General features: G+C 47.5%; 1 protein-coding gene across 1 annotated transcript in view; it reads left to right on the top strand.

Moving 5' to 3' along the window:
* The window catches only part of CCDC146 (coiled-coil domain containing 146), a 1,030,007-nt gene that overhangs the window by 857,404 nt on the left and 147,689 nt on the right, over positions 1–24,914 (top strand). The window contains exon 16 of the mRNA XM_085654014.1: positions 6,401–6,529. Within this exon, the coding sequence (XP_085510140.1) occupies positions 6,401–6,529 (129 nt within the window). The remainder of the gene's footprint in view (positions 1–6,400; positions 6,530–24,914) is intronic.

Here is a 24,914-nt window from a genome sequence, read left to right as displayed (position 1 = left end):
AGCCTCTGGCAACGGGGCAGATCAAACAGATCTCAACTTGGATATTTGATTCTCAGTCTTCCCCAAACTAGCTAAAATGGGGTCATGCTTATTATTCAAGAACTCCAGTACTTTATTACAAATGGCATCTGTAATTTCCTTAGTTTTGAACCATTCTTCCATGTTTTCCTCCAGAGAAATGAGCAAAGATGACAAACCTGACCTCTTAGAAATGGCCCCACCATCAGTTCTCTTTCTTGTGCCTGCTTTGCTCCTGGTTTTGGCTTCTCAACGAAGTTTATGTGATGACCCCTCCAGTATAATTTTCGACAAGGCTTGTGCCGGGGCCCATAAATGAACAAGCTATTGGCCATGCCCACGCAATTTGTTTGTTGAACCAGGTTAGGACTTAGACCTATGTTAGTGGGGTCCTTAGTGGCCCCTGAGTCACATGGCAATGATGAGGGCGGGTAAAAGAGTGATAAGGGACACTCTTCCAGCTCCCACACCTGTACAAGCGGTCTAGCTCTCCCACCGAGACATGGGTCTCTAGCAAAAAGATTAGGAGTAGATGGTGAAGCACTTTCTAGCAGTGTGCATGCTGCATTTGTTCAAGGTGAGGAATCGAATGTCAGTGATGGGGGCCATGATGATGTGTGGGTAACGTGAGTGCAGGATGCAGGGAGGCCGCCACTTGATCATAGCACGTCTCGCTCCTATGCCCTAGGAACCACTGAAGGCCCACAGCCAGGTTGGTGGAATAGTAGGGGAGGAAGTGCTTAAGGCTAACTGTGCCAACTTGGGAAAGAAACTATCCCAATACTGTGAGCCTACCACAACCGGTGGTATGCCCAAAGCATGGTGGTTTCCCCTAGTGTACCATGGGGGTAAGGCTAGTCATTGGTTTGTAGCAATGTAGCCCTAATGTCCTTCGAGGGCAAGGATCAGAAGTTGCCTGTGGGGAGTCCCTTGCAACCATGGCTTGTGCCGCCAGGGTCCTGTGCGAGGTGAGGTTCTCGGCGGTGCTTCTAAGGGGGAGGGTGAAGAGATCAGTGTGTGCCGGGGAGGGAGACCTACGTGTTGGTGGTGGTGGCCTGCCTGGTGTTGGAAAGGTATTTAAACACTGCTATGACATTAGACATTCTACCAGAAAGTTCAGTGATGCAATGTTCAGATAAGATTGTCTGCTGTTTGTGGTGTTCCCAACAGGGGCGGGTATGCAAGTCATTGTGGGAGTCTTTGGATTGGGTATTTTCTTCTTCGGAGGAGATGATGTGGGGGCTCTTCTCATTGCCCGTTGTTGTGGTATTAGGCCTCAACCTAGCGGCAGCCTGTATGGCATGTCTTCGGTCTGCAATAATTTGCTCCAGGTTTGGGTAGCTGGCTGAGTACACCTAGGACGGTGGTCTCTTATGCGGTTTACCCCGCCACCAGGTCTGTGGACTGGGGAGTCCCAGAGCAGGCTTGGTGCAGTCTGCAGCTTGTTCTTCCTGGTGCAGGCTTCTCTATGGTCAGAAAAGAAGATGGCAGTGCCGCCGGATAAGATCCTGAGGCAGGCAGGAAACAGCAGCGAGTACAGTACCCCCTATTGGCAGAGGAGCCATTTAATTTCCAGGAAGGAGGGGTGTTGGCACTGAACAGCCCGGGTGTAGTCCGGAAACAGCATGATGGTTTTCTCCTCCATCCCAAGGGGTCCTGCCTGCCTTGCTGCTCGGAGTATGGCATCACGATGTTTAAAATACAGGACTTTTGCCAGCATATGATGGGAAGGGGACCCCGGTGGTGGGTGCTTCCCCGGAACGCAGCGCGTCCTCTCAAGAGAGTAGAAAGGGGTGAGGTCCGATGTGGGGTGAAAGTTTTGAACCAAGTCTCTAGGTAGGCAAGCGGGTCTGTTCCCTCAACTCCCTCCAGAAGCCCCAAGTTGCAGATATTGCTCCTGTGGGAGTGGCCTTCCAGATCCTCTGCCCTGTTCTTGAGGTTTAGGACTCGGCCCTGCAGGGCCCAGATTGCTGATTGGTTGTCTTGTGTGAGCGGTGTTAGGGTAACCAGGGCCCTTTTGCTGTCTGAGACTGTTTGCGAGCCTGCAGTGATCGTGTAAAAAGTTAAGGTCTGCAGTCAGTTAGCTGCATCTGGCCTCCAAGGATTCTCAGGAATGCTCAATAACCACCAGTAACTTGTCCAGCTTGCATGATGATGAGCGGGATGAGGCATCTCCCAACAGTGGGGTATCTGGGACTGCTGAAGGTGGATTAGTGGTCCCTTTATGCTAGGGCATGAGCCGTCTGTGGTAGGGTGGTACTATCATTGATGCCACTGACAATGCGTGGGGTTGTGATCCGCTGAGCCGGGGTTGGGGCTGGGCACAGTTGTGAGTAGGGCTGTCTAAGCTCCTGGCATGTAGCAGGTGTCTCTTGCAGGGTAAAGGTATAGCACAAGCATTGCTTGCAGTGTCCAGGTATGGCGCAGTGGTGAGGGGTCCCTGAATGTGGGAAGGTGGGGACCCCGATGTCTAGGCCAGGGTGTCCTTCGGCCTAGTCCGGGGGTGTGCGCATGTGTAGCAGATTAGAGGCTGCTCTGGGCACCCGGTACGACACAGCCAGCAGTCCGTCTACGAGCCTCGATTGTGGCGCCGATGTAAAGCGAATGATGGGCGAGGAAATGAGAGTGAGCGAAGCCAGCATCCTGCCAAAATGTTGTGTGCTATAGTGATCTCCTGCTCATCTCAATAATGGCGCCCGTTGCCACGCCAGCTCCCGTGCACGTCAGTTGGAAGCCAGGGCAGGAGCCCAGAGGGCAGGAGGGGTGGGCGCTCCTGGCTCCCATAGAGAGAGGGCCCCTAGATCGGAAGCCATGCCTGCCCAGGACAGCCTCTGGTAAGGTGCTGTCTTGTGACAAGTTGGTTTGCTGTGCGTGCCTCAATGATGGAGCTGATGCACCGCTAGCGTTGAGCAAGGCAGCAATGGAAAAGGAGGGCTCTGCCAATCTGCTGTATGCCAGTATAGGTAGTCGATCATCGATGGGTCTCCCCACTGTGCACCCAGGACCACTACCTAAGACTGCTCAGCATCAGGCACTATCAGGGGCCTCTCAAGGTCCATGAGTTGGTGAAGTAAAGGCTCGGGGAGGGAAGAGATCCAGAAATACTGTTGGGGGTTGAAAAGGGTTCTCCATGGGATAAAGACCCCCCCCAATCCTTCCAAACAAAACCTCACCCACCCGTGCGCCTCGGTGATGGCACCGACTAGAAGTGATGCATGGGGGTCAGGTCGTTGGGCGTCGCCACACACCAGGTAACAACGGAGGAGTGCCATGCTCACCTAGGTTAGGGCGCCAGTGGCTGCTTTTGTTGGGCGAGGCAGCAGTGGAGCAGGAGGGCCTCGCCGTTCTACTATGTATCGGAGCAAGCAGCCAAGCACCGGTAGGTCTCCGGGTGGTGCGCGTGGGGCCTCCGCCCAGGACGGTGCAGCATCAGATGTTATTTAGGGACACACAGATTCTGTGAGCCGGTGAAGTAGAGACCCAAGGGTGCAGGGTTCAATTATGTTGTTGGGCGCTGAGGGGGAATTCAGCAAGGGGTAAAGGTCCGTACAGTCCTTCCAAATTCAGCCTCACCCCCATGCACCTCGATTATTGCGCCAACTAGAACTGATGTAGGGGGATCAGGCCACAGCTGCCCCTCACCTTGCGCCCCAGCAGGGGAAGCATATGCCTTAGTTCCGATGAAGCTGAAATTGCCTCTGCGTCCTGGTGCGGCCGGTTCAGCTTGTTCACGATGCACCTCGATGCTGATGCCGAGATGGGGTACCACTTCCTCCCCAGTGGAGGTGTGCCCTGGCGCGAGAGTAGAGGGCTGAGGCAGGGGAGCACTCATCTGCTCCCAACTACCCTCAACCATGTTGTTATCCGCCCAGAGACTTGTGGGATTTTTATCACCCAGCGCCCCCTGGAGCAATCCTATAACCCCAGCAGGTGGAAGGCAGGTCGCGAGAATATGGCTGCCTATATCTGCTGCTCCCCCAGCACGTCACTGGCAAGGATGGAAGGTGATGGTCTGGCTGGCTGCCGGTGAACTAGATATTGGTTTCCTTCATCTTGGCTGGCTTAGCCATGTACCCTGGTGGATTCTACACTGGACCTAATAGCCACTAAATTGTTGTCTCTTTTCAAAGATAGGCTCCACAATCATCGGCTTAAAGAAAATTGTCCAGGATCTAAGCCTTGTGCCAAATGAATTTAAGCCTTCCTTCCCTACTGCTTTACTTTACAACTGTAAATTTATGTTCGTCATACATAGGTCACTGGAATTCTGTGTATCTGCAGCCATTTCTGCATGATTATGGATTTGTTGTATTTGCAATATAATCCACCTCCTGGTGCATAATCTGTGGATTTCACCCAAAGAAATTGTTTCAAGTTTAAATGAATCAAAAGTTACTAAAAACCATGTCAGAATTTGCGTATTGGCCCATCTTTTGCAAAGTTCAATGATTACCTTTGATAACGCCGGATTCTTATCTTATCTCACCATCTCTTACCACCCATAAGAATCCTCAGGTCGACTGGATCGTTTTACCTGCTGTGAAGTGTAAAGGAGAGAAATCAATCCATCCAAACAAGGCCAATAATAAATTAACTACCACTCTAAAGAATCACTAACTCCGAGTTAAGATTTAGGGGGTTTATTACAAAGCCAAAAATAACTGAACATACAAGCACCTCATGACGAGGTTAAGAAGATACATGGGAACTAATACAAAGTTTAATCTACGCTGCAACCTAACTCGATGAAGCATAAAAAGAATAATGAACTCTAAAATTATCAAGCAAAAGATAACTGCTCCAGTATCTAAATCAGTCTTCATGGATACCTATAAAGAAATGTATTAGTCTGTCCCTACTCTACCACTAAACTGACATCCCTACTTAGCATTCCCCCAGACAGGATCAGAAAAAGGTGTCCGCTCGTGAAGACTTCCTAAGAAGTACACTCTCGTTGAAGGGTCGGTAGCCAAAGCTACAGCATCATTCTAAGTCTTCTCCCTCTGTATCGATCCCTTCCAACTGCCGTCGAATGCCTCACTGTCTCATCTCCTAACTCTTCCCTCGGGCACTGTCCCTAATACAAAATGCACAACATGGAAGACACGCCTTTGTTCCACCTCTTCTGGCTGGACACCTCCTGGAGGTATTTTTCCACCGAAACCTGTATGGTGTCCAATAACTATTAGAATGTCCTTGAGTCCCAGGCTCCCTCAGCACCAAAACTATCGGCTTCTCATTATCTGCATTCCTGGAGACTCTTGTAGCAAACGCTTCTCCATACCTAACTCCTAAAACAAAAGGTTAGTATTTGCTAACGAAGACGATGTCCTTGCACCTGCAACAGAAGCTTGAGAACGAGAAAACCTTCCACTCACAGAAATCTGCTGACTACCTCCAAATGAGAGCGCTCCCAGGGAAAGCACATTTCAGACCTACAATATTCAGCTAACATAAGGAACGAATAGGCCTTTCATTACAATACATGAACCTTCGATCAAGCCTTCGCACATTATAAATCACACGTTAATAAACATTGCGTCTACAAGCATTATTTTCATTACATTCAATATATGTGTAATCATTTCATACTCGTGCAGGCTTTAATATTGTGCACGTTTAAATCAAAGGCATTACATTTCACACGACTTAATTCATCAGGATCTTTGCAATAGGCAGTTATATTTTAAAATCATGACTCTTTGACTAACACGCATTACATTTCTAGCATTATATTCACATTTTGTTACATTTACTCCTCTAATGATCATCTGTTAAAACAACGTAGGATACCTATGTAGGTACAGACTTTGCACGATTATGATGCACCCCTACTATTTTCGGAATAACATAGTGCTCTATCACCTTTCAGTTTCTGTTTGCTATATGTTGCTTTATTTAGCAGTTCGACTGATACTAATATGGAGTAACTTTGCTTAGATGTCATTAATAGCTGTTGAAATGACAACATTTAGATAATTCTGTCATAGATTATCCAGCATTATGCCATAAAAATGTCCTGTTATTTTCTGCATAATTGTGTATACTCTGCCATATAAAAGTGCCGCATTAAACCATACTTCAATAAAGTGCTAAGGATTAATTGCATTGTTCAGGACGTGACTTTCGACGTCCTTTGCACTAGAGTGGGTTTAGTTCATTATTAACAATGTGTTCTCAGTCTTAGACTTGCAGAAATAAACTTTCCTTGATCACATTCGTTCATAGTTGTTTTTGTACTTTTGGAAGTTCATTGGGAAATGCTTTGGGGTTTAATACCCTTTTTGTATTTTAAGATCATATTCCTTTGTTTTTAGACAGTGTGCCTCACTGCATATTTTTATTTAACAACACTTCTTGAATTTTTTATTTAATGTTTCAGTTTTCGCAGTGTCATGACAAAGTGAACGAACTGGAGAAAAATGTGGAGAGCCCAGAGACGGAGAACAGAGTACGTCTGCTTGATGGAAAGGACCCCTCCTTGAGTGGAATGATGAAAAAAATTGAAGAGGTAATGTTCATCTTTTTTACCCAACCAGCTAGAGATGTTATATTAGGATCCTTAAATGCTTTTAGGCAATTGGATCCCTTTAACACATTCCGTACTTATGTTTAAGTCTGTAAAATAAAGGGTATTAATGGATTATTCAATATTTTCTTGCTGAATAGGCACCACATCCAGTGACTGAGGTATTTTCTTCATTCTTTTAGAACAGGGGTCTCCAAGCTACTTCTGATCAATAAAAATCATTGTGAGTTACTAAAGTTGAAGCCACTCGCGCAGTGTTACCAGACACCGGCATGCCCAGCTTAATAAATTTCCAGGTGTCTCCAACCAGTCGATCGCAAGCTACCAGTAGCTCACAGACCCCTTCAGAGTAGTTCACAGCTACTATTTCTATGAAACATTCGGTCAATTTGTTTCTCCACTTCCAATTAAAAGAATTAGGTGCTATTATTTTTTTAATCTTTTTTTTTCACGTTAAGTTCCTTCCATTTTAATAAATGTTTGCTGTTATAAATACAGACCACTGTGTGGAAGATGCCTGCTGTTTGTAAATGTGACACTTTGAATGGCGGCTCCTCCATTAGGGCAGAGGAGCGTCACCCTACTGCTTTTTCGCAGTGCGAGAAGCAGAAACATAAAATGGTATTTTAAATACCATTTTATGTTTCTGCTTCTCGCACTGCGAGAAAGCAGAAGTGTATGCCTGGTTGGGGGTGGGCAATTCAGGGAGGAGTGGCTTACCCAATACTGTGTGCCCTGACGGTGGTCGGCCCTCTGGGGCCAACTGAACCAGTCATGCGCACTCTGGATTTTCTCTATATATGACCTTCCCATAGGCGTCCTCACCAATCACAACGCTGCTATTGCGGCGTTGTGATTGGCTTAGGGGAGGGGAGGCAGCCTGTCTTCTTCATGTTCCTGCTGGAGGCAGGAGAGCAGGAAAGCAGCAGGAAAACAACGCGGGACCCGGCCAGGAGCAGAGGCGGTGCGGGACCTGGTAAGGTCATTTTTTTTGTTTTTTTTATTTAAATCCCCCCCCCCCCCGCGCGCGAACCCCTGCACGATTCCATTGACCTCCCCACCCACGAGTCATGCCGTCCGAAAGTGGGAAGAAAATGTAAATGATGAGTTTATTGAAATCCACATAAACATAAAGTTAACTCCAGTTTAATTGTATCCCATTTCAAGTCTGCCCACGTGTAGGAAAGTGTCCCTTTTTGCATGGTTACCCCCCACTTTTTGTCTGACACTTGATGCACTTTTTTAATTGGTGTGCCCTTGGTCCCTGACAATCGGGTTCACAGGTCCTGTGTTCTTTCCCAGAACTGTACCTATGTACCCACAATTGCCACATCTCTGGCCACAGGCCAGAGATGTACCCTTGTAAAAGGTTAAAAGAAATGCTCCCTTTGGATGGGATCTAGGTTCAACAAGTCACATTCAAATCAAACTTATACTCCACACATCTCATATTAATCAATGGTTAAGGCACTTATAAGTGGACTGCTTGTTTTAGTCAAATAATTAATATATTTTATTTAGTAAAAAGGATTTTTTATAAAAGTTCATATGACACACAAAATTTAAAAGCACAAAAATTCATAAGTATTAAAAACACAATGATCTAAAAATACAGCTAGAAAGGAGAATGTACAGAGACAATACACTATGTCTTTTGCGTTTTAATTCGACTATACACATAGACAGCATAGGGCATGTATCTAAATTCCCTGTCTGCGGCGAAATGCTGACTCTTGCCAAATTTTACACAACTTCTATTGTGGGCGCTGACGCGTTTCAGTGGCACATTCGCAATAGGACCACCTTCTTCAGGACATTAACTTTTTTTCTCCTCTTATATTAAAAATAATCAGATATCAACTTTGTGTCAAACCTATAGTACAAATAAGAACACAAATAAACATTTGTGGCACTTCAATAGTCATTAATCAATTTTTGAGATATAGACCAAATTTAAACCAACAAGATCAATATTATTCCTATACAATGTGATCTCATTTCATCCAAATTGATTTAGCCTGTCGCTCCCGGTTTATAAGTCCATTAACCATCCACACAGAGAATCATCAAAACCATTTGTATCATGATACTCACACATACTTATTCTGAATCTCACCGGTTGTAATTTTGCTTAGAAATGAATGAAGAGAAACTCACCGGTGCAACTGCACTCAGTATTAGGGTTTTCAAGCCACTTCCACTAATGGTTGAGGTTAAATTACATTTTCAGAACATCTATAATGGTAAATGACATTCATTACTCCTTTCTATTCACTCCCTATTTATGTACACAATCAAATAGGTGTATTTAAATCATATGTTACCTCTATATATTTTGAACCTCAGATCTTGATTATGAAAAGAGGCTTGACTTGGAAGATTTGATATGCTTCCAAGAGAATTAACCCTAAAAGATATTTTAAAATCCAGTTACCGTAAATCTCAGCATGAATCTAGACTTTAGAACACTATGGTTATCATAATGGAGGCTAAGTCACATTGTATTACAAATAAGTATTTTAATCTTCCTCACCTCAGGTAGATAGACTGTAGACCTTAATCATAAATCATTAGGTCTATGAAGACAACAACCTCCCTCAGTCGCATTTCCAGTAGCGGGTATCAATGTGTTCGAGGCATATGAGCTGCAGATTACACACTTGTGCATAGATCGCCATCTGGTGTTGGGCCCGGATATTTGCAGTTTGTTTTTCCTCTTGGAAAGTCTTTGGAAGTCACGAGGTCGGTGACTCCTCCCTTGGATCGTATTGCGCATGGGCTTCGGCTCCGTCCTCAGATTGTTTTTTTCCGCCATCGGGCTCGGATGTAATCTTCGCGCTCCGGTTCCGAACAGCTTCCAGTTCGACGATCGACGCGCAATCCTCACCCCAATTCGCGGTATTGTTTTCGATCGCGATCTCCCCGCTCGACGCGCCTCTCATCGGCAAGACCTTCCGTTCCAGTCGTCGACGGCGGCCTTTGGGCCTACCCTAGCTCCGGTCCTGGCTAATGGAAAGGACTCCATTTAAAAAGTGTCCTCGATGTGGGTCCAAATTCCCCCACAGCGATCTCCACGAGGTGTGCAACCTCTGCCTCTCCCCTGAACACGAGGCTCGAGACTGTCCGGCGTGTAAATCCTTCCGGTCCAAGAAAACGATTCGGGACCGAAGAGCCAGAAGAACCATGGCACACTCTTCGACGGCGATCCCGGATGACGTCTTCAGGGAAGGCGTCGACGCTCCAGAACAACACACGGACGAGGGACTCATCAGCACATCCAAAGCCGACGATTCAGATGTGGCGGACATCACTCCGGCACAGAGGGTCGTGAGTACTACTCTACCCCCCCCCCCCCTCACACACCTTCACCGGCACCGAAAAAGGCTTCGGTCAAGCCTTCGCCTTCGGGTCTAAGCAAGACCAAAGACTCCGCTTCCCACACCGCACCTTCGGGACCGGTAAAGAAGCCAATTAAGCCTTCAGGCGGCTCGGGCTCAAGCCAGCCCACCGTCGGAGCCGATAAACACTCTTCGGCACCGAAAAAGAAACCGGCCTCCATCTCAACACCGAGCCGCACACCGAAACACTCTGGGTCGAGACCCAGCTCCTCGGCACCGACCCCATCTTCGGTACCGACAAAAGCCCACAAGACCACCGGCACGACACTTCGAAGCTGAAATCCATCTCGGCGCCTACTAAACAATCGGAGCTTTCCAAGCATGGTTCCAAACAACGAACCAGCACCGACAAGCCTAGGAAACCAACGGCCCCGACACCTTCGGTGCCGACGGACCAACCAACCTCTCCAGAACTATTCACACTGGATCCCTTACAAAAAACATTAACTAAGGATCCCAAAACTGGACATTTGATGCTCTCTATCAAAAAGAGACCGACAAACCTGCTCTGCCTCCACCTCCAAAAAGGAAGGACTCTGCTACCTCCCCTGTCAGACTACCTTCCCCACCGTCACCACCTCCTCCACCTTCCCCTCCTCCACCCCCACCTCATCATTCCCCCACCCCATCCCCAGATGATGATGAACAAGGGGATCCATACGACGGCATAGGGGATGTACCCCAAGATATACCTACAGGGGACCCCACTCCCACAGGATCCCCAGACCCATGGGACGATTATAATATCCCTAACGTCCCACAAGACGATCTTTACCCTTCCAGACCTTCTCCACCAGAAGACTCCTTGGGGTTCAACCAGTTATTGCAAAGGGCGGCACACTACCACGGGGTAGATTTACATACCGACCCAGTGGAGGAGGATTTCCTCCTAAATACATTTGACACCACACATAGGACCACCTCCATATTGCCTATGCTAAAGGGTGTTATAAAACATGCGCCGGAGGTCTTTAAGGACCCAGTCAGGGCCAGGGTCATTAACCCATGCATTGAGAAGAAATATAAAGCTGTCCCAACAGATCCCTCCTACATCAGAGGGCCAGCGCCACTAGATTACTTGGTAGTATCCACGGCACGGAAAAGGGCCAACTCCCAGGCGTCAGGTGATGCACCACCACCTGACAAAGAGTCTAAACTCTTGGACGCATCAGGCAAGCGTACTGTATCTCAAGCGGCCAATATATGGCGTATCGCCAATACACAAGCACTACTAGCGAGGTATGACAGGGCCCATTATGACGAGCTAGAAGCCATAATGCACCATCTCCCTGATAAATACAAAGCTAGGGCCAATGAGCTAATTCAGGAGGGCAAAACAATTACCAATACCTCCATACGTTATGCCTTAGATGCAGCAGACACAGCCTCTAGGGCTATCAATACTAGTGTCTTCCTCCGTCGCCATGCCTGGCTAAGGATATCAGGTTTTAAACCGGAGGTACAAGCCTCCATCCTCAACCATCCCTTTGAACAGGAACATCTGTTTGGCCCCAAAGTGGATGACGCCCTAGAGAAAATGAAAAAGGACACTGACACGGCAAAATCCATGGGAGCCTTACAATCTCACCCTCCCTGACGCTCCTTTCGCCGCTTTTCCTTTCGGAGCACGTCCAGAGGCTACTCCTCAGACACCGCTTCCACTTCATACAAATCCCCTACTCAGTCCACCTTTACAAGGGGTTACCAAAGGGGTGGCTACAGGGGCAACAATAACAAAGGCAGAGGCAAAACAAACACCGCCCGCTATGCCACCGCGCCTACCCAATGACTTCCCTCCACTTCCCCCAGACCATCACAATCCGGTCGGGGGCAGACTCCAAACTTTCCTTCCGGTCTGGACTACCATCACCTTAGACAAAGGGGTAACACAAATAATTCGGTCAGGCTACTGCCTAGAACTAACATCTACCCCCCCAAACATTCCACCCAGGCAACACGCGATGTCACCAGAACATCTGCAGCTACTCAAGCTACTCAAGCTACTCAAGCTACTCAAGCAGGAGGTAATCTCCCTCCTAGACAAAGAGGCAATAGAACACGTTCCTACCAACCAACAAAATATGGGGGTCTACAAAAAGGGACGAGACTCTACGGCCCATCCTAGACCTTCGGCCCCTAAACAAATACATACACTCAGACCACTTTCATATGGTGACGCTTCAGCAAGTACTTCTGCTACTTTCCCAAAACGACTTCCTCACCACTTTGGACCTAAAAGACGCTTACTTCCACATTCCAGTGCACAATGCTCACAGGAAGTACCTCAGATTTGTAGTGGACGGCCAACACTACCAATTCAAAGTGCTCCAGTTCGGAGCCACAACCGCACCACGAGTATTCACCAAGTGCCTAGCAGTGGTGGCAGCATATCTGCGAAGACAACACATTCATGTCTTCCCATACCTAGACGACTGGTTGATAAAAGCCAGTTCAGACAATCAGTGTGTACAACACACACACACCACGATTCAGCTACTTCACCAGCTGGGCTTCACGGTAAACCACGAAAAGTCCCATCTCCAACCATCCCACATAAAACAATACCTAGGTGCCACTATAGACACCTCAAAAGCGCTCGCCTACCCCAATCCTGCCAGGATTGCAAGCATTCAGGCTCTACGCGCAAAATTCATAGCACAACACTCCCTTCCAGCTCGGGTGTTCATGCAACTAATAGGGATGATGGCCTCTTGCATCTTCATAGTACCTCACGCAAGACTCCAGATGCGTCCTCTCCAAGAGTGCTTAGCGCACCAATGGAACCAGGCCCAGGGTCAATTAAAAGATCTGGTGTTGGTAGAACATCGTACTCATCGCTCTCTGCAGTGGTGGACCACCACAAACCTTTCCAAAGGTCGACCGTTCCTGGACCCGGTTCCCCAGATAGTACTAACAACAGACGCATCGCTCTCCGGCTGGGGAGCTCATCTATTACATCTCACCATGCAAGGCAAATGGACACCTCAACAGAAGCTACTCCATATCAACCATCTGGAGTTACTAGCATTCTTCCTAGCCCTAAAATCCTTTCAAACACACATTTCGGGCAAAGCAGTCCTAATCCGCACAGACAACATGACAGCCATGTATTATATTAAAAAACAAGGCGGCACACACTCTCCACAGTTCTCTCAATTAGCACAGAGCATATGGAGATGGGCCAAACCCCAGAAAATCTTTCTCCTAGCCCAACATGTCCCAGGAGTACAAAACACTATAGCAGATCTACTCAGCAGACAAACACAACAACTCCACGAGTGGGAACTTCACCCGCAAGTTCTTCACCCATACTTTCAAATGTGGGGGCATCCACAGATAGACCTCTTCGCCACCCACGAAAACAAAAAATGCCCAAGCTTCGCCGCCAGATACCCACACCCATTGTCCAAAGGCAATGCGATATGGATGAACTGGTCAGGCAGCTTTGCGAACGCTTTTCCGCCTCTCCCACTCATTCCACTAGTGGTGCGCAAACTACAACAGCACTCCCTCATACTAATATTAGTAGCGCCAACTTGGGCCAGACAACCGTGGTACACCACACTGCTGGAACTATCGGTAGTACCGCATCAAAAATTACGCCTCTCTCCACACCTCTTAACCCAGAACCATGGAGCGATCAGAGACCCGGACCCAGCTCAGCTCAACCTTGCGATCTGGCTCCTGAAATCCTAGAATTCGGGTACCTAAATCTTCCCCCTGACTGTATGAATGTCCTCAAAGAAGCTAGGCGCCCTACCACTAGAGCGTGCTACGCCGCCAAGTGGAAACGTTTTGTTGTCTATTGTCATAACAACACCATCGATCCCCTAGATGTGTCCATTCAACACATCATAGGCTACTTACTCCACCTACAAAGGTGCAATCTAGCCTATACTTCCATTCGACTACACCTCGCAGCCATAGCAGCTTACCTACAAAACAGGCAACATCTCTCACTCTTTAGAGTACCTGCCATTAAATCCTTCATGGAAGGCCTTAAAAGAATAATTCCCCCCAGAGTGCCACCATCACCTGTGTGGAACCTAAATATCGTTCTCACCAGACTAATGGGACCTCCTTTTGAACCCCTACACAAATGTGAACTTCAATTCTTAACATGGAAAACCGCTTTTCTTGTAGCCTTACTTCCCTCATAAGGGTCAGTGAGATACAAGCATTTACTATTCAAGAACCTTTTCTACAAATGCACCATAATAAGGTGGTTCTCCGTACCAACCCAAAATTCCTCCCCTAAGTCATTTCTCCTTTTCACCTAAACCAATCTGTAGAACTGTGAGAAGTTGGCCTGATGTATGATGTCACTAGTTCTAGTGTACACCTTATATCAGTCCAAACAACCCTTATGGTGATTGGTTGTAAAGTCAACCTTATAGACCAGCTATCCTAGTGGTAGCATGGACAAGAGCAGTCTTAGGCTAAACTCTGAATGGCATGTGAAGCCAGCTGTGATACCATATATAATCCCTTGAATACCAAATGAAAGGACACCACAACAGATATATATATAAAATAAAGTGTATTTATTCTAGACAAACCCTCAGCACTCTTTGAGATTAGAGGTAAGTACAACACAGTCTTATTTATGCAAACATTAAGTCACACAGGTAAGTAATACAGTTAGGCCCTAGGAGCCACGCAAACCATATATTAAAGAAGTGGTATAAGGACCACTGTCACAGAAATAGGATAGGACTAGGCCTAGGGAATCGCTGGGGCTACACTACACTAGCAACAGTTAGGAAGTGGGAGGCCCACGGGATTCAGGTGCAGAGTGGAAACACTCACGCGTAATGCGTAAAAGTCGATAGAATTACTAGCAGTTAGAAATTAACAGTTTAAGGACACTTCTGAAGCAGCTAGAGAGTCGAGACTCGGAAACTAGACCCTAGGATAGTCACTACCCTTGTGAGCACCGAAGTACCCAAGTTACCTAGCCCACGGGCTGCGGGTGCATAGGTGTGAACTTGCGTCGGGTTTCGTCGTGGACTTCTATGGATGCCTGAAGGAAAGTTGCTGACAGGCAGTCAGTGAAGAGTGTCCGGTGGATCCCAAGGCTGGGATCAAGAAGAGAGGATACCTGCAAGCAGAAGGGACATAGTCAAGGTCACTAGCCAGTGACCACGTGGAACCAGGAAGGAACCAGGCGATGTCGTGAAGATTGCAGGTGAAAGATGAAGCTTGTCGCTGCAGCCACGGGTACCAGGAGACGTCGAGGACGACCAGGAGGCGAGCTGTCCCACGAAGGCTCTTGCTGTCGGCGGCGTCGAAGTCGAACTAGGACTCACCAAGCCTTGGCAAGTGGAACCCACGAAGAACGGAGGACTTGCTTCTGGTGCAGACCAGGAAGGTCTGGGGTGCTTCTCTTTTGCAAGGAAGCGGGAGCCAGTCTGGAGGAGCCAAACCAGCAGTGAAGATTTCAGGGTGCGTCGTCACAAAGGCCACTAGCCAACGGGCAAGCAACCGGACAGACGCGGCAAGCTGGAAAATGCAGAAGGGCCCCACGCAGGACTCGTGGAGTGTGAGGGGCTGATCTTCGGTGCAGATGGTGCTTGGGGTTGGGGATTCTCAATCCCCAGTGCACAACTTCGAGGGTGCCTCAGAAGCTGTGCACGAAGATACTAGCCACTTTTCCCAGGTAGCCGGTCCCACGTCTCTCGTCGCCTCCACGGATCTCAGCTCGGCTGTGGATGTGGATCAGGGTCGGAGAAGTCTGGAAGTCAAGGCTCTGGTCGGGCTCTGCAGTCGGTCCCTCGTAGAACTTCAGCAAAGCAAAGGGTAGTCTTTTGATGGTGCCTGTTTGCACAGGGTAGCCACTCCTTGGCCACAAGGGAGATTCTTCAGTCTTCTTCTTTCGTCGAATGTCGAAGGTCCAGAGTTTCTGTTCAAGTTGCAGGTTCAGGATAATCTAATCTCCTGGGGCCCAGCTACCACTCTTATACTAATCTGGGGGGTGGGTTACCTGCTAGGTCACGCCTTATGGGTGGGACCTGGGAGGGGGGTGGTTACACCCCCTTCCCTTTGTCCAGTTTCGCGCCAGGACTGGGGCTGGAGTGCCCCAGCACCGGTTTGAACTGGACTATGCATGGGACACCTTGTGTGCCCCAGGCATGTCTCATTCCTTTCAGCCCTCCCTGCCCCAATACACTAAAGTCTGTCTGGGTAGGTGCTAGCACCTCCCCAAGCAGGAAACCTATTGTCCAAGCCTCCCTTGCCGGGATCACTCCCAGCAGCAGGAGGTCAGACTTGTGTCGTGGCAGCAGCATCCATTTTGTGATGCTGAGGCTTTGGTTAGAGTTAAACAGCAAAGTAGGATTTTAACACGTCTCTCCCTCTAGAAGGGGGGGATAATATCCTCATCACCAAAAATGGTATGGGGGTATTATTCCACAGTGTTAGACACCTTACACAACATGTTTTGATAAAGCCAAACCATAGTTACCATAACCGTTTAAGATTATAAGGCACTTTAAGAGTATATGGTAGGCTATATCATAGAACAGCTATAAGGACATGGTTCCGAAAGCTGCAGACAGGCTCAGCTCATGCTAGAGCACCATCTCATATGTTACCAAGCACTCTGCCTCCAGGATTGTTAAGGCCTGCCATAGGAGTGGCTGATAGGTACACATGTGTCTATTTTAAGGGTAGATATAGGTATACTATATCTAAGCAAGGGGTGATTACACGACCTTGCCCCAGCTGAGTGATCAGCCAGTTGTGTCTGATTGGAAGGCCAGACCAGGGGTGGCATAATACATGCTGCAGCCCCTGGGAGGCCTAGGGTACACCTATGCTCTGGGTACCTAGGGTACACTGTACAGGGTCCAATAAGGTGATCCTTACCAATTGGGAATGTACCTAGGGTACATGGAGTCCATTTTAAAGAGAGAGCAGACAGCCTGAGACCCTGAATGGCAGGATCTCAGGCCAACTAAGTCGAAAAACCAGCTAGACACTAGGCAAAAAGTTGGGGGTAACCATAGTCAGATATCCACCTTCCTACAAGAACTACCAGTATTCTTCTCGCAACCACAAACTGTTGCAGAAAGAGCTCTTCACACACTAGATGTCAAACGAGCCTTACTCTACTACATCGAGAGAACACAACCTTTCCGTAAGACCAAACAACTGTTTGTCTCTTTCTCTCCACCACACAAGCGCAACCCCATCTCCAAGTCGGAGATAGCTAGGTGGATTGTCAAATGCATTCAGATTTGCTACCATAAAGCAAAACAAACGCTATCCGTTCCCCCTAAAGCCCATTCTACACGTAAAATAGGGGCTTCAATGGCTTTTCTAGGAAACATCCCATTAGATGATATCTGCAAAGCAGCTACATGGTCAACGCCGCACACTTTCACCAAACACTCTTGTGTAGATGTGCAAACTAAGCAACAAGCTAGTGTGGGCCAGGCTGTACTCAAAACATTATTTCAAACCACTGCAACAGATACAGGTGGTCGCCGCTAACGGTGGGTACTGCTATATAATCTATGCACAAGTGTGTAATCTGCAGCTCATATGCCTCGAACGGAATATGCTACTTACCAGTATGCATCTGTTCTTGGCATGTAGAGCTGCAAATCTCCACACGCCCACCCGCCTCCCCGGCTACCTGTATCTGTTCCAGTTTATCTTATTTAGATAACACACACATGGGCATCTTCACTGTTATTACTACGCTCCATCTTTCCCTGCTGGCGAAAAACAATCTGAGGATGGAGCTGAAGCCCATGCGCAATACGATCCAAGGGAGGAGTCACCGACCTGGTGACTTCCAAAGCCTTTCCAAGAGGAAAAGCAAACGGCAAACATCCGGGCCCAACACCAGATGGCTATCTATGCACAAGTGTGTAGATCTGCAGCTCTACATGCCAAGAACAGATGCATACTGGTAAGTAGCATATTCCTTTCCCTTTCACTCCCAACGATAGGGTACCTTGTTTGTGGCTGCATATGACAAAAAGGCTCCATGTCAGCCCATGTGATAAAGGATCAGTGTATATTCACCGTAAATACAGTTATGTCTACCACAGTCCTCTATCTCCCATGTTTACTGAGGCATACATCGCGTTTCCGTTTCAACGAGCCATCCCGCCCTCCCTCATCTATATTTCACTGAGGCATTCATCGTGTTTCGGTTTCCCGGAACCATCCCGCCCGCCATCATCTATTTTCTTGGGCGAAACGTTCAGACTTAGACTTCATGTATTCCACCCTTATCAAACATTAAGTCAAGACCCAATCGAAGACACCCATAGTCTATGTAGCCAACGTCTTACCTCTTTAATCTGACGAAACCGCGTCCCCATAGGTTATATCTCGGTCGTAGTTCGTGATTCATGTACCGGCGTTTAATTTTCCCTTTTTTGTGTACATAAATGGGGAGCGAATAGAAAGGAGTAATGAATGTCCTTCAACATTATAGATATTCTGAACACGTCATTTAACCTCAACCATTAGTGGAAGTGACTTGAAAACCCGAATACTGACTGCAGTTGCACCAGTGAGTTTCTCTTCATTCATTTCTATGCAAAATTACAACCGGTGAGATTCGGAATAAGTATGTGTGAGTATCCTGATACGAATGGTTTTGATGATTCTCTCTGTGTGGATGGTTAATGCACTTATAAACCGGGAGGGACAGGCTAAAGCAATTTGGATGAAATGAGATTGCATTGTATAGGAATAATATTGATTTTGTTGGTTTAAATTTGGTCTAATCTAAAAAGTCGATTAATGACTAATGAAGTGACACAAATGTTTTTTTTTTCTTATTTGTACTATAGGTTTGACACAAAGTTGATATCTGATTATTTTTAAGATAAGAGGAGAAAAAAAGTTAATGTCCTAAAGAAGGTGGTCCTATTGCGAATGTGTCACTGAAACGCGTCGACGCCCACAATAGAAGTTGTGATAAATTTGGCAAGAGTCAGCATTTCGCCGCGGACAGGGAATTTAGATACATGCCCTATGCTGTCTATGTGTATAGTCAAATTAACACGCAAAAGATAGTGTATTGTCTCTCTACATTCTCCTTTCTCGCTGTATTTTTAGATCATTGTGTTTTTAATACTTATGAATGTTTGTGCTTTTTAATTGTGTGTGTCATATGAACTGGTATAAAAAATCCTTTTTACTAAATAAAATATATTAATTATTTGACTAAAACAAGCAGTCGACTTTTAAGTGCCTTAACCATTGATTAATATGAGATGTGTGGAGTATAAGTTTGGTTTGAGTGTGACTTGTTGAACCTAGATCCCATCCAAAGGGAACATTTCTTTTAACATGACAGTTACTGGGTGCTCCATCCCTTTGGAATAAAGAGACCCCTCTCCTTGATTTCAAAGCCCTTGTAAAAGGTACCATGGGTACCAAGGGCACTGTGACCAGGGAAGGCCTCTAACGGCTGCAGTGCCTATTGTGGCACTCTTAGAGACCCTGTACCATAAAACCCACACACTGTCATTGCAGGCTGTGTGTTTTGGTGCAGAGCAAAGTGAAGAGTTGACATGGCACACATCCCTGTGTGCCATGCCTTCAGCCCACTGCCTAAAGCCTAGGTAAGTCACCCATCAAGCAGAGTGCACTAGCCCTCAGGTGAGGGTACAGTAGCTTGAGCCCTGTACCCCTACAGTGTCTAAGTCCATTCTTAGACATTTTAAGTGCCGTGAAGCCATAAAGAGTAGGAACTGGTCATTATAAAGTCCACAGTTCCATAGTGGCTTCACTAAAACCTGGGAAGTTTGGTAGCCAACTTCTCAGCAAATTAAACCCACACTGATGCCAGTGTGGAATTTAATGTAAAATGCACACAGAGGGTATCTTAGAGATGCCCCCTGAAAAACAACCAGCCCTGGAGTGGTTCCTGAATGGCTGCCCACCATTTGCCACCACCAGACAGGTTTCTGGACCCCTTGGTAGAGAGCCTTCGCTCCCTGGGTCCAGAACCAAAGCCTTTCCTGGGCAGAGGTGTCATGCCTCCCCCTTAGGCTGGGCTAAGTTCACAACAGGGAAAGCTTCAAAGGCCTGCTGCCTTTGTAAGCTGTCCCTGACTTTTGCTGCCCCCAGCAACTGTCTCCCACCGGTTCTGAGCCACACTTTGGGCAGGAGAATTTGTAGGAAAACTGAGCTAGGAGGAAAGGTGTGCCCACCTTTGCCAACCCCACCCCTCAAGTGGGGAGGCAAGGTGAAGCACACATCACAGTCCCCTCCATCTTGGAGATGAGGGGACCCAACCAATTAGGAAGAGGCTCATGCCCCCCTCCCAACAGGGTGAACTCACTCCAAGGAAGGGACCCATTGGATCCGACCTGCACACCCTTGTATTTATGGGAGATCCTCAAACGTTGCCTCCTCAGATTTGAGGAAGAAAGAAGGAGGACCGAAGCGTCGTGCTGACCGAGGAAGAAGAGGACACCTACTGCTTTGGCCAGCCCTACCGGACTGTCCCAACTCCGACCTGCCTACAGCAAAGAATCCAGCATAGCCAGCAGCCTCCAGAGCCTGGAGGGCCTGCCCTGCACTCATCTTACAGACTCTGTCTCCCATGAGAACCGGATTTGCTCAACAAAGACTCCAAGACCAGAACCCGGACCCAGGCGGCTCTGCGGTTCTGCACCCGATGCCCACGGCCCGAGTTCGAGAGGCCCAACACCATAAGGAGGTCACCCCAGCGATCCTGGTGATCTCGACCTCCCTCAAGCTTCAAGACGACACCTGCAGACCCGACACCAAAAGACACCCCTGCATCAGACATCCCACGGCCTTGGGTGGCCCAAGTGACAGTGTCCAGGCATCCTCCCAGAATCCAACTTACCTCTCCAGCTGGTGGTCGCCTTCAGGAAGTCTCCCTACCCGAGCCTGCAGCCTCTTTGTCGAATTGAAGGTCTCCATTGGAATCCACAGGGCCCCCGATGTCTCCTTGGCACACTGCACCTGGCCGCCCCTGTGCCTCTGGTGGTGCAGCTCCTGTGCTGATTGTTGGCCTGCAGTTCTGACCTTAAGCCCAGGAGCTTTGCTCCCACACTCGAGTGGTCTGCTCGTAAGCAGCCCCTGACCGAAGGCCCCCCCCTTAGCCCCATTGACTACTGTTGGGCCCCTGCACCCACTGCCCCTGGTGGTGCAATTTGAGTGCCTATCTAGACCTTAAGGAACCTTGGTCCTAACCCCCAAAACTCCCACTCGTAAGTTGTTTACTTACCGGAGAAACAGCGAACACTTTTCCCCATAGGAACTAATGTGATGTTTTGTTTCTAAAAATGTTGTGTTGAGCTGAACTTTGTATGAAAGAAAAAGTAACTAAACTTAAAAAGTCTTACTTACCTTGTATTGTGAGATCCCTGGTGGGGCATCTAGGCATACCACCCCCAGTAGTCAATGTAATACAATAGTAATCAAAAAGTATTCCAAAAGTAATTACTGTGTAATTTAAACTGTTTTGAAAGCCAATACAAACCTGTAACAACTGCAAATACAACCACAAGTTCACTTGCTTGTGAAGTCTTGCATGTGAGAGTGTATTTTTACTTAACTGTGCCAAGTCCTGGTTGGTTCTCAAAATAAAACATAAGTATTTTGTATATTTACCTAATTGGTCTGGATTCAGTCTCTGAGTGTGTGCTTTCAGTCTTGAGTGAGTGAAAACAATAAATGCTTAACACACCCTCTGGATAAGCCTAGCTGCTTGCCCGCACTACCACAAAGAGAGCTTTTTATAACTTACCTACTTTAGCCTCTGCTGTACCTCTGGGGACTCCCTGGACTCTGCACACTAAAACTCACTTTGGTATAGTATATACAGAGCCAGCTTCCTACAGCACACTGTCCCTTATTATATATGATGCCTCGTAATATGAACTATATATTGCAACACTCCTAACAGAGATTCCTCACCTTTTGAATACCGTTTGAATATTCCCCAGGTGTCAGACTGGATCCAGAAACCTTTTCATCAGTAACTATGCACACCGGCAGGTGGCACGTTCCTGTGCGGCAATGACATACACAGTCTATATAGGCACCCCTACTGTGTCCTTAGTTTGCTCCTTTCTTGCCCTGCCACCAAACGGAGAGCCAGAGCTACCTCTTGTCTCTGTAAGACATTTTACTTCTAAATATTTTTTTATGTTCAAGGGAAATGTCACCTGAAAAAGAGGTTTTAAACTCTGTAGGGACTGTTATAGAAAAATGTCGGTGACAGATCCTCATCAGGTTTGTCTGTGGTGCCTGGGGTCCAGTCACGACTCTACAGCCTACAGTAACTTCGTGTCAATGAACCAGAGGGCCATACGACACCACAAGGTGGAAGTCTGTTGCTAAGCACTGAAAAGCCCTACAGCAAGATTGGTCCAAGTCAAAGGGTCAGTCCTGGTCTCATACCCAATCTAGGGGTTGTTCCTGAGGTCGTTCTTCATCACGCTCCAAGTCTTTGTGTAAGTCGAAAAAAAACCTCACAAAATCCAAGAGGGACTTTGACCCTTTCCGCCACTCCCATACTCCTGAGACTATGCCAGGGCGTCACTATGCCTCTTGCTCCTGCTCCCAAAGTTGATCGACATCTGAGCCTATCCTGCAACTTGACCTGGCACAACTAGAGTTTCTGGGTTTGTCTGCAACACTAGGCAGATCAAAGTGTTAATCAAGTCCATCCATGTCCACTTCCTCTGGCAAGCTTTCAGGATCCAAGTAGCTGAGAGGCACTCCATCTGGAATATTGCAGTCGGGTTCGCTATGGCACCAAATAGACCCTCTGGATCTACCACTGGCCTCCACGAGCTCCTGTACCGACTCCAGTATCATGCTCCAAGCCGGTCCCTAGAGCCTCAACGCTGATCCCATCAATGAAGGAGGACAAGGTGCCCATTGTGCTTCCTGACTCAGTCGCCGCAGCTATTCAGTCACCTCAGCTACAACCCCAATGAGGCTGTGCTTGAATTTAATTGAAGCGCAGTCCTCCCCGCTGGATAAACCAGCTGCACAAGGAAAAATTCACGTTACATTACTTATTTGGTACAGATTTGGATAGCCACTATCACATGGGTGATGAGATAGGTCAACCTTACTATGAATATAGTTGGTTTGATGACCTCCAAGAAGCCAGTAGCCTTGATATTGAGTCTAGAATCCTCTCGCCTCCTGGCCTTGACACTGAAGAGAAAGTGCATATTTTGCAATGGTCATGCGTAGGGCAGCCAAAGTTTTCGATCTCCAGCTCCCTACTTTAGAGGTCAAAATCAGTGTTTTAATTGGGGGTGGGGGGCACCAGAGAGCTGGCATGCAAGATTCTCCAGTATTGAATCTTTAATAGATCCACATGCTTGTATCTTCCCCGTCGTCATGGTGTGAGTCTCACGGTATAACAAAATAGATAGCTGTATAAAGAAAAAACTGCACTAATACCATAGAAATGCCTTATACTTAATAACCCAGTACCATCACTATATGGTCCAAATACCAACCAATGAGAAGTCAGCCCTGAGATCACAATCCCCAGCACAGCCACCATACCTCAGATTTCCAACCGCCGTCGAATGAGAAGGAGTCTCCCTGATCTCTGCTCAGTTTGTTCCTTTGGTGAACTTTTCACCTGTTATTTCACAGCAGTTTTGCTCTGGAACTAAGGTATTGCCTTTTTTCTAAACCCGGGCGTAGTGCTCCGCTCCGCCCACGTAGTGTACTTAGCGCTGCCTGCTTCGCGGTTTACGAAGTAGGCGTAGCAGGCAGCGCTACGCACACGAGAAATGCGCATGCGCGGGCGTCCGCGCATGCGCATTTGTGGAAAGAAGTTGCCGTCAACGAGGAAGAGGGAGCCCCGGGGCGCCGCACCCCAGGTAAGGCATTTTATCTTATTTTTAACATAGTTTAACTTATTTTAAAATGAGGGCGGGCGGCGCGTAGTGGGGCTACGCGGAGCGCGCAAGTGTGCGTAGAGTTGGCCACACTATGCGATGCTCCACGTAGCGCAACTATGCCCACTACGACCAGCGTTACTTTTTTCTTCAATTGTAAAATGTCTGACAGATCTCAGGAGAGGCTGTTCAGACCTTGTAGATCTTTTGGGAAGGCCAGACTGTTCTCGAAGGACCCCCACAAAGATTGTTTATACTGCCTTCATCCTAAGCATGTCCCTAAGGAGTGCAAGCATTGTAGGACCTTTCCTGCAAAAACTCTGAGGGATAGAGAGGCACGTTTGCTGTTATGGCTTCCAAAGAAGGAGGCCATGTCTGACTCTGGTTCGGAGGAGGAAAAGGCTCATTGCACTCCAGAAAGAAAGATGGAGCCTTCTGAGTCTAAGAGTGACTCTAAAAAAAAACAAATTAGTAAATCTAAGGATAAGGAGTCTGCATCCGCTTCAGTGCCTCACACTCCTCACAAGAAAACTATGGAGACGAAGGCTCTGTCGTCTGACCCATCGACGAAAGTGAAGATGTCTATGGTGCTTACGCTAACGAAGATATCGACAGCGTCGTCGACAGTAACTCACACCACGACGACAGCTTTGTCGACGGCAATTACGACACCGTCTATAATTGGTACGACGATGACCTCGTTGATGACGACCTCGTCGACGACTGCTCAGTCGACAACGACTTTCAAGTCTCCAATTTCTCCAAGAACTGTGACGTCTATCTCTATTAAAAGGTATCCTCTGTCGACGGGCTCGTTGACGCAAAGAAAAAGATCCCTGTCGATACCTAAAGCAGGAAAGCCTTCAGCAGAAGTTTTATCTTGAACAAAAGTTTTGCTGCTTACTCCATCCAATTTGCTTGAAATGCAGGAGTCAGAGGAAGATGATGCTTATGGGATCCTTTACAGCCCATCTTAAAGTAAAAAGCTAAGACACAGATGAGGAGGAATACCAGGAACAATCCAAAGTGGTACAAGAGGACTTCTCTTTCAAAGACCGCCATTTGTCAAGTGCAACAAGATATGAATCTTTT

This window comes from Triturus cristatus, chromosome 4_1 (assembly GCF_964204655.1).
Source record: "Triturus cristatus chromosome 4_1, aTriCri1.1, whole genome shotgun sequence".
In the NCBI taxonomy this organism is placed as follows: Eukaryota; Metazoa; Chordata; class Amphibia; order Caudata; family Salamandridae; genus Triturus; species Triturus cristatus.
Note: the sequence above shows the minus strand (reverse complement) of the source record. Positions and strands in the feature narration are given on the sequence as shown.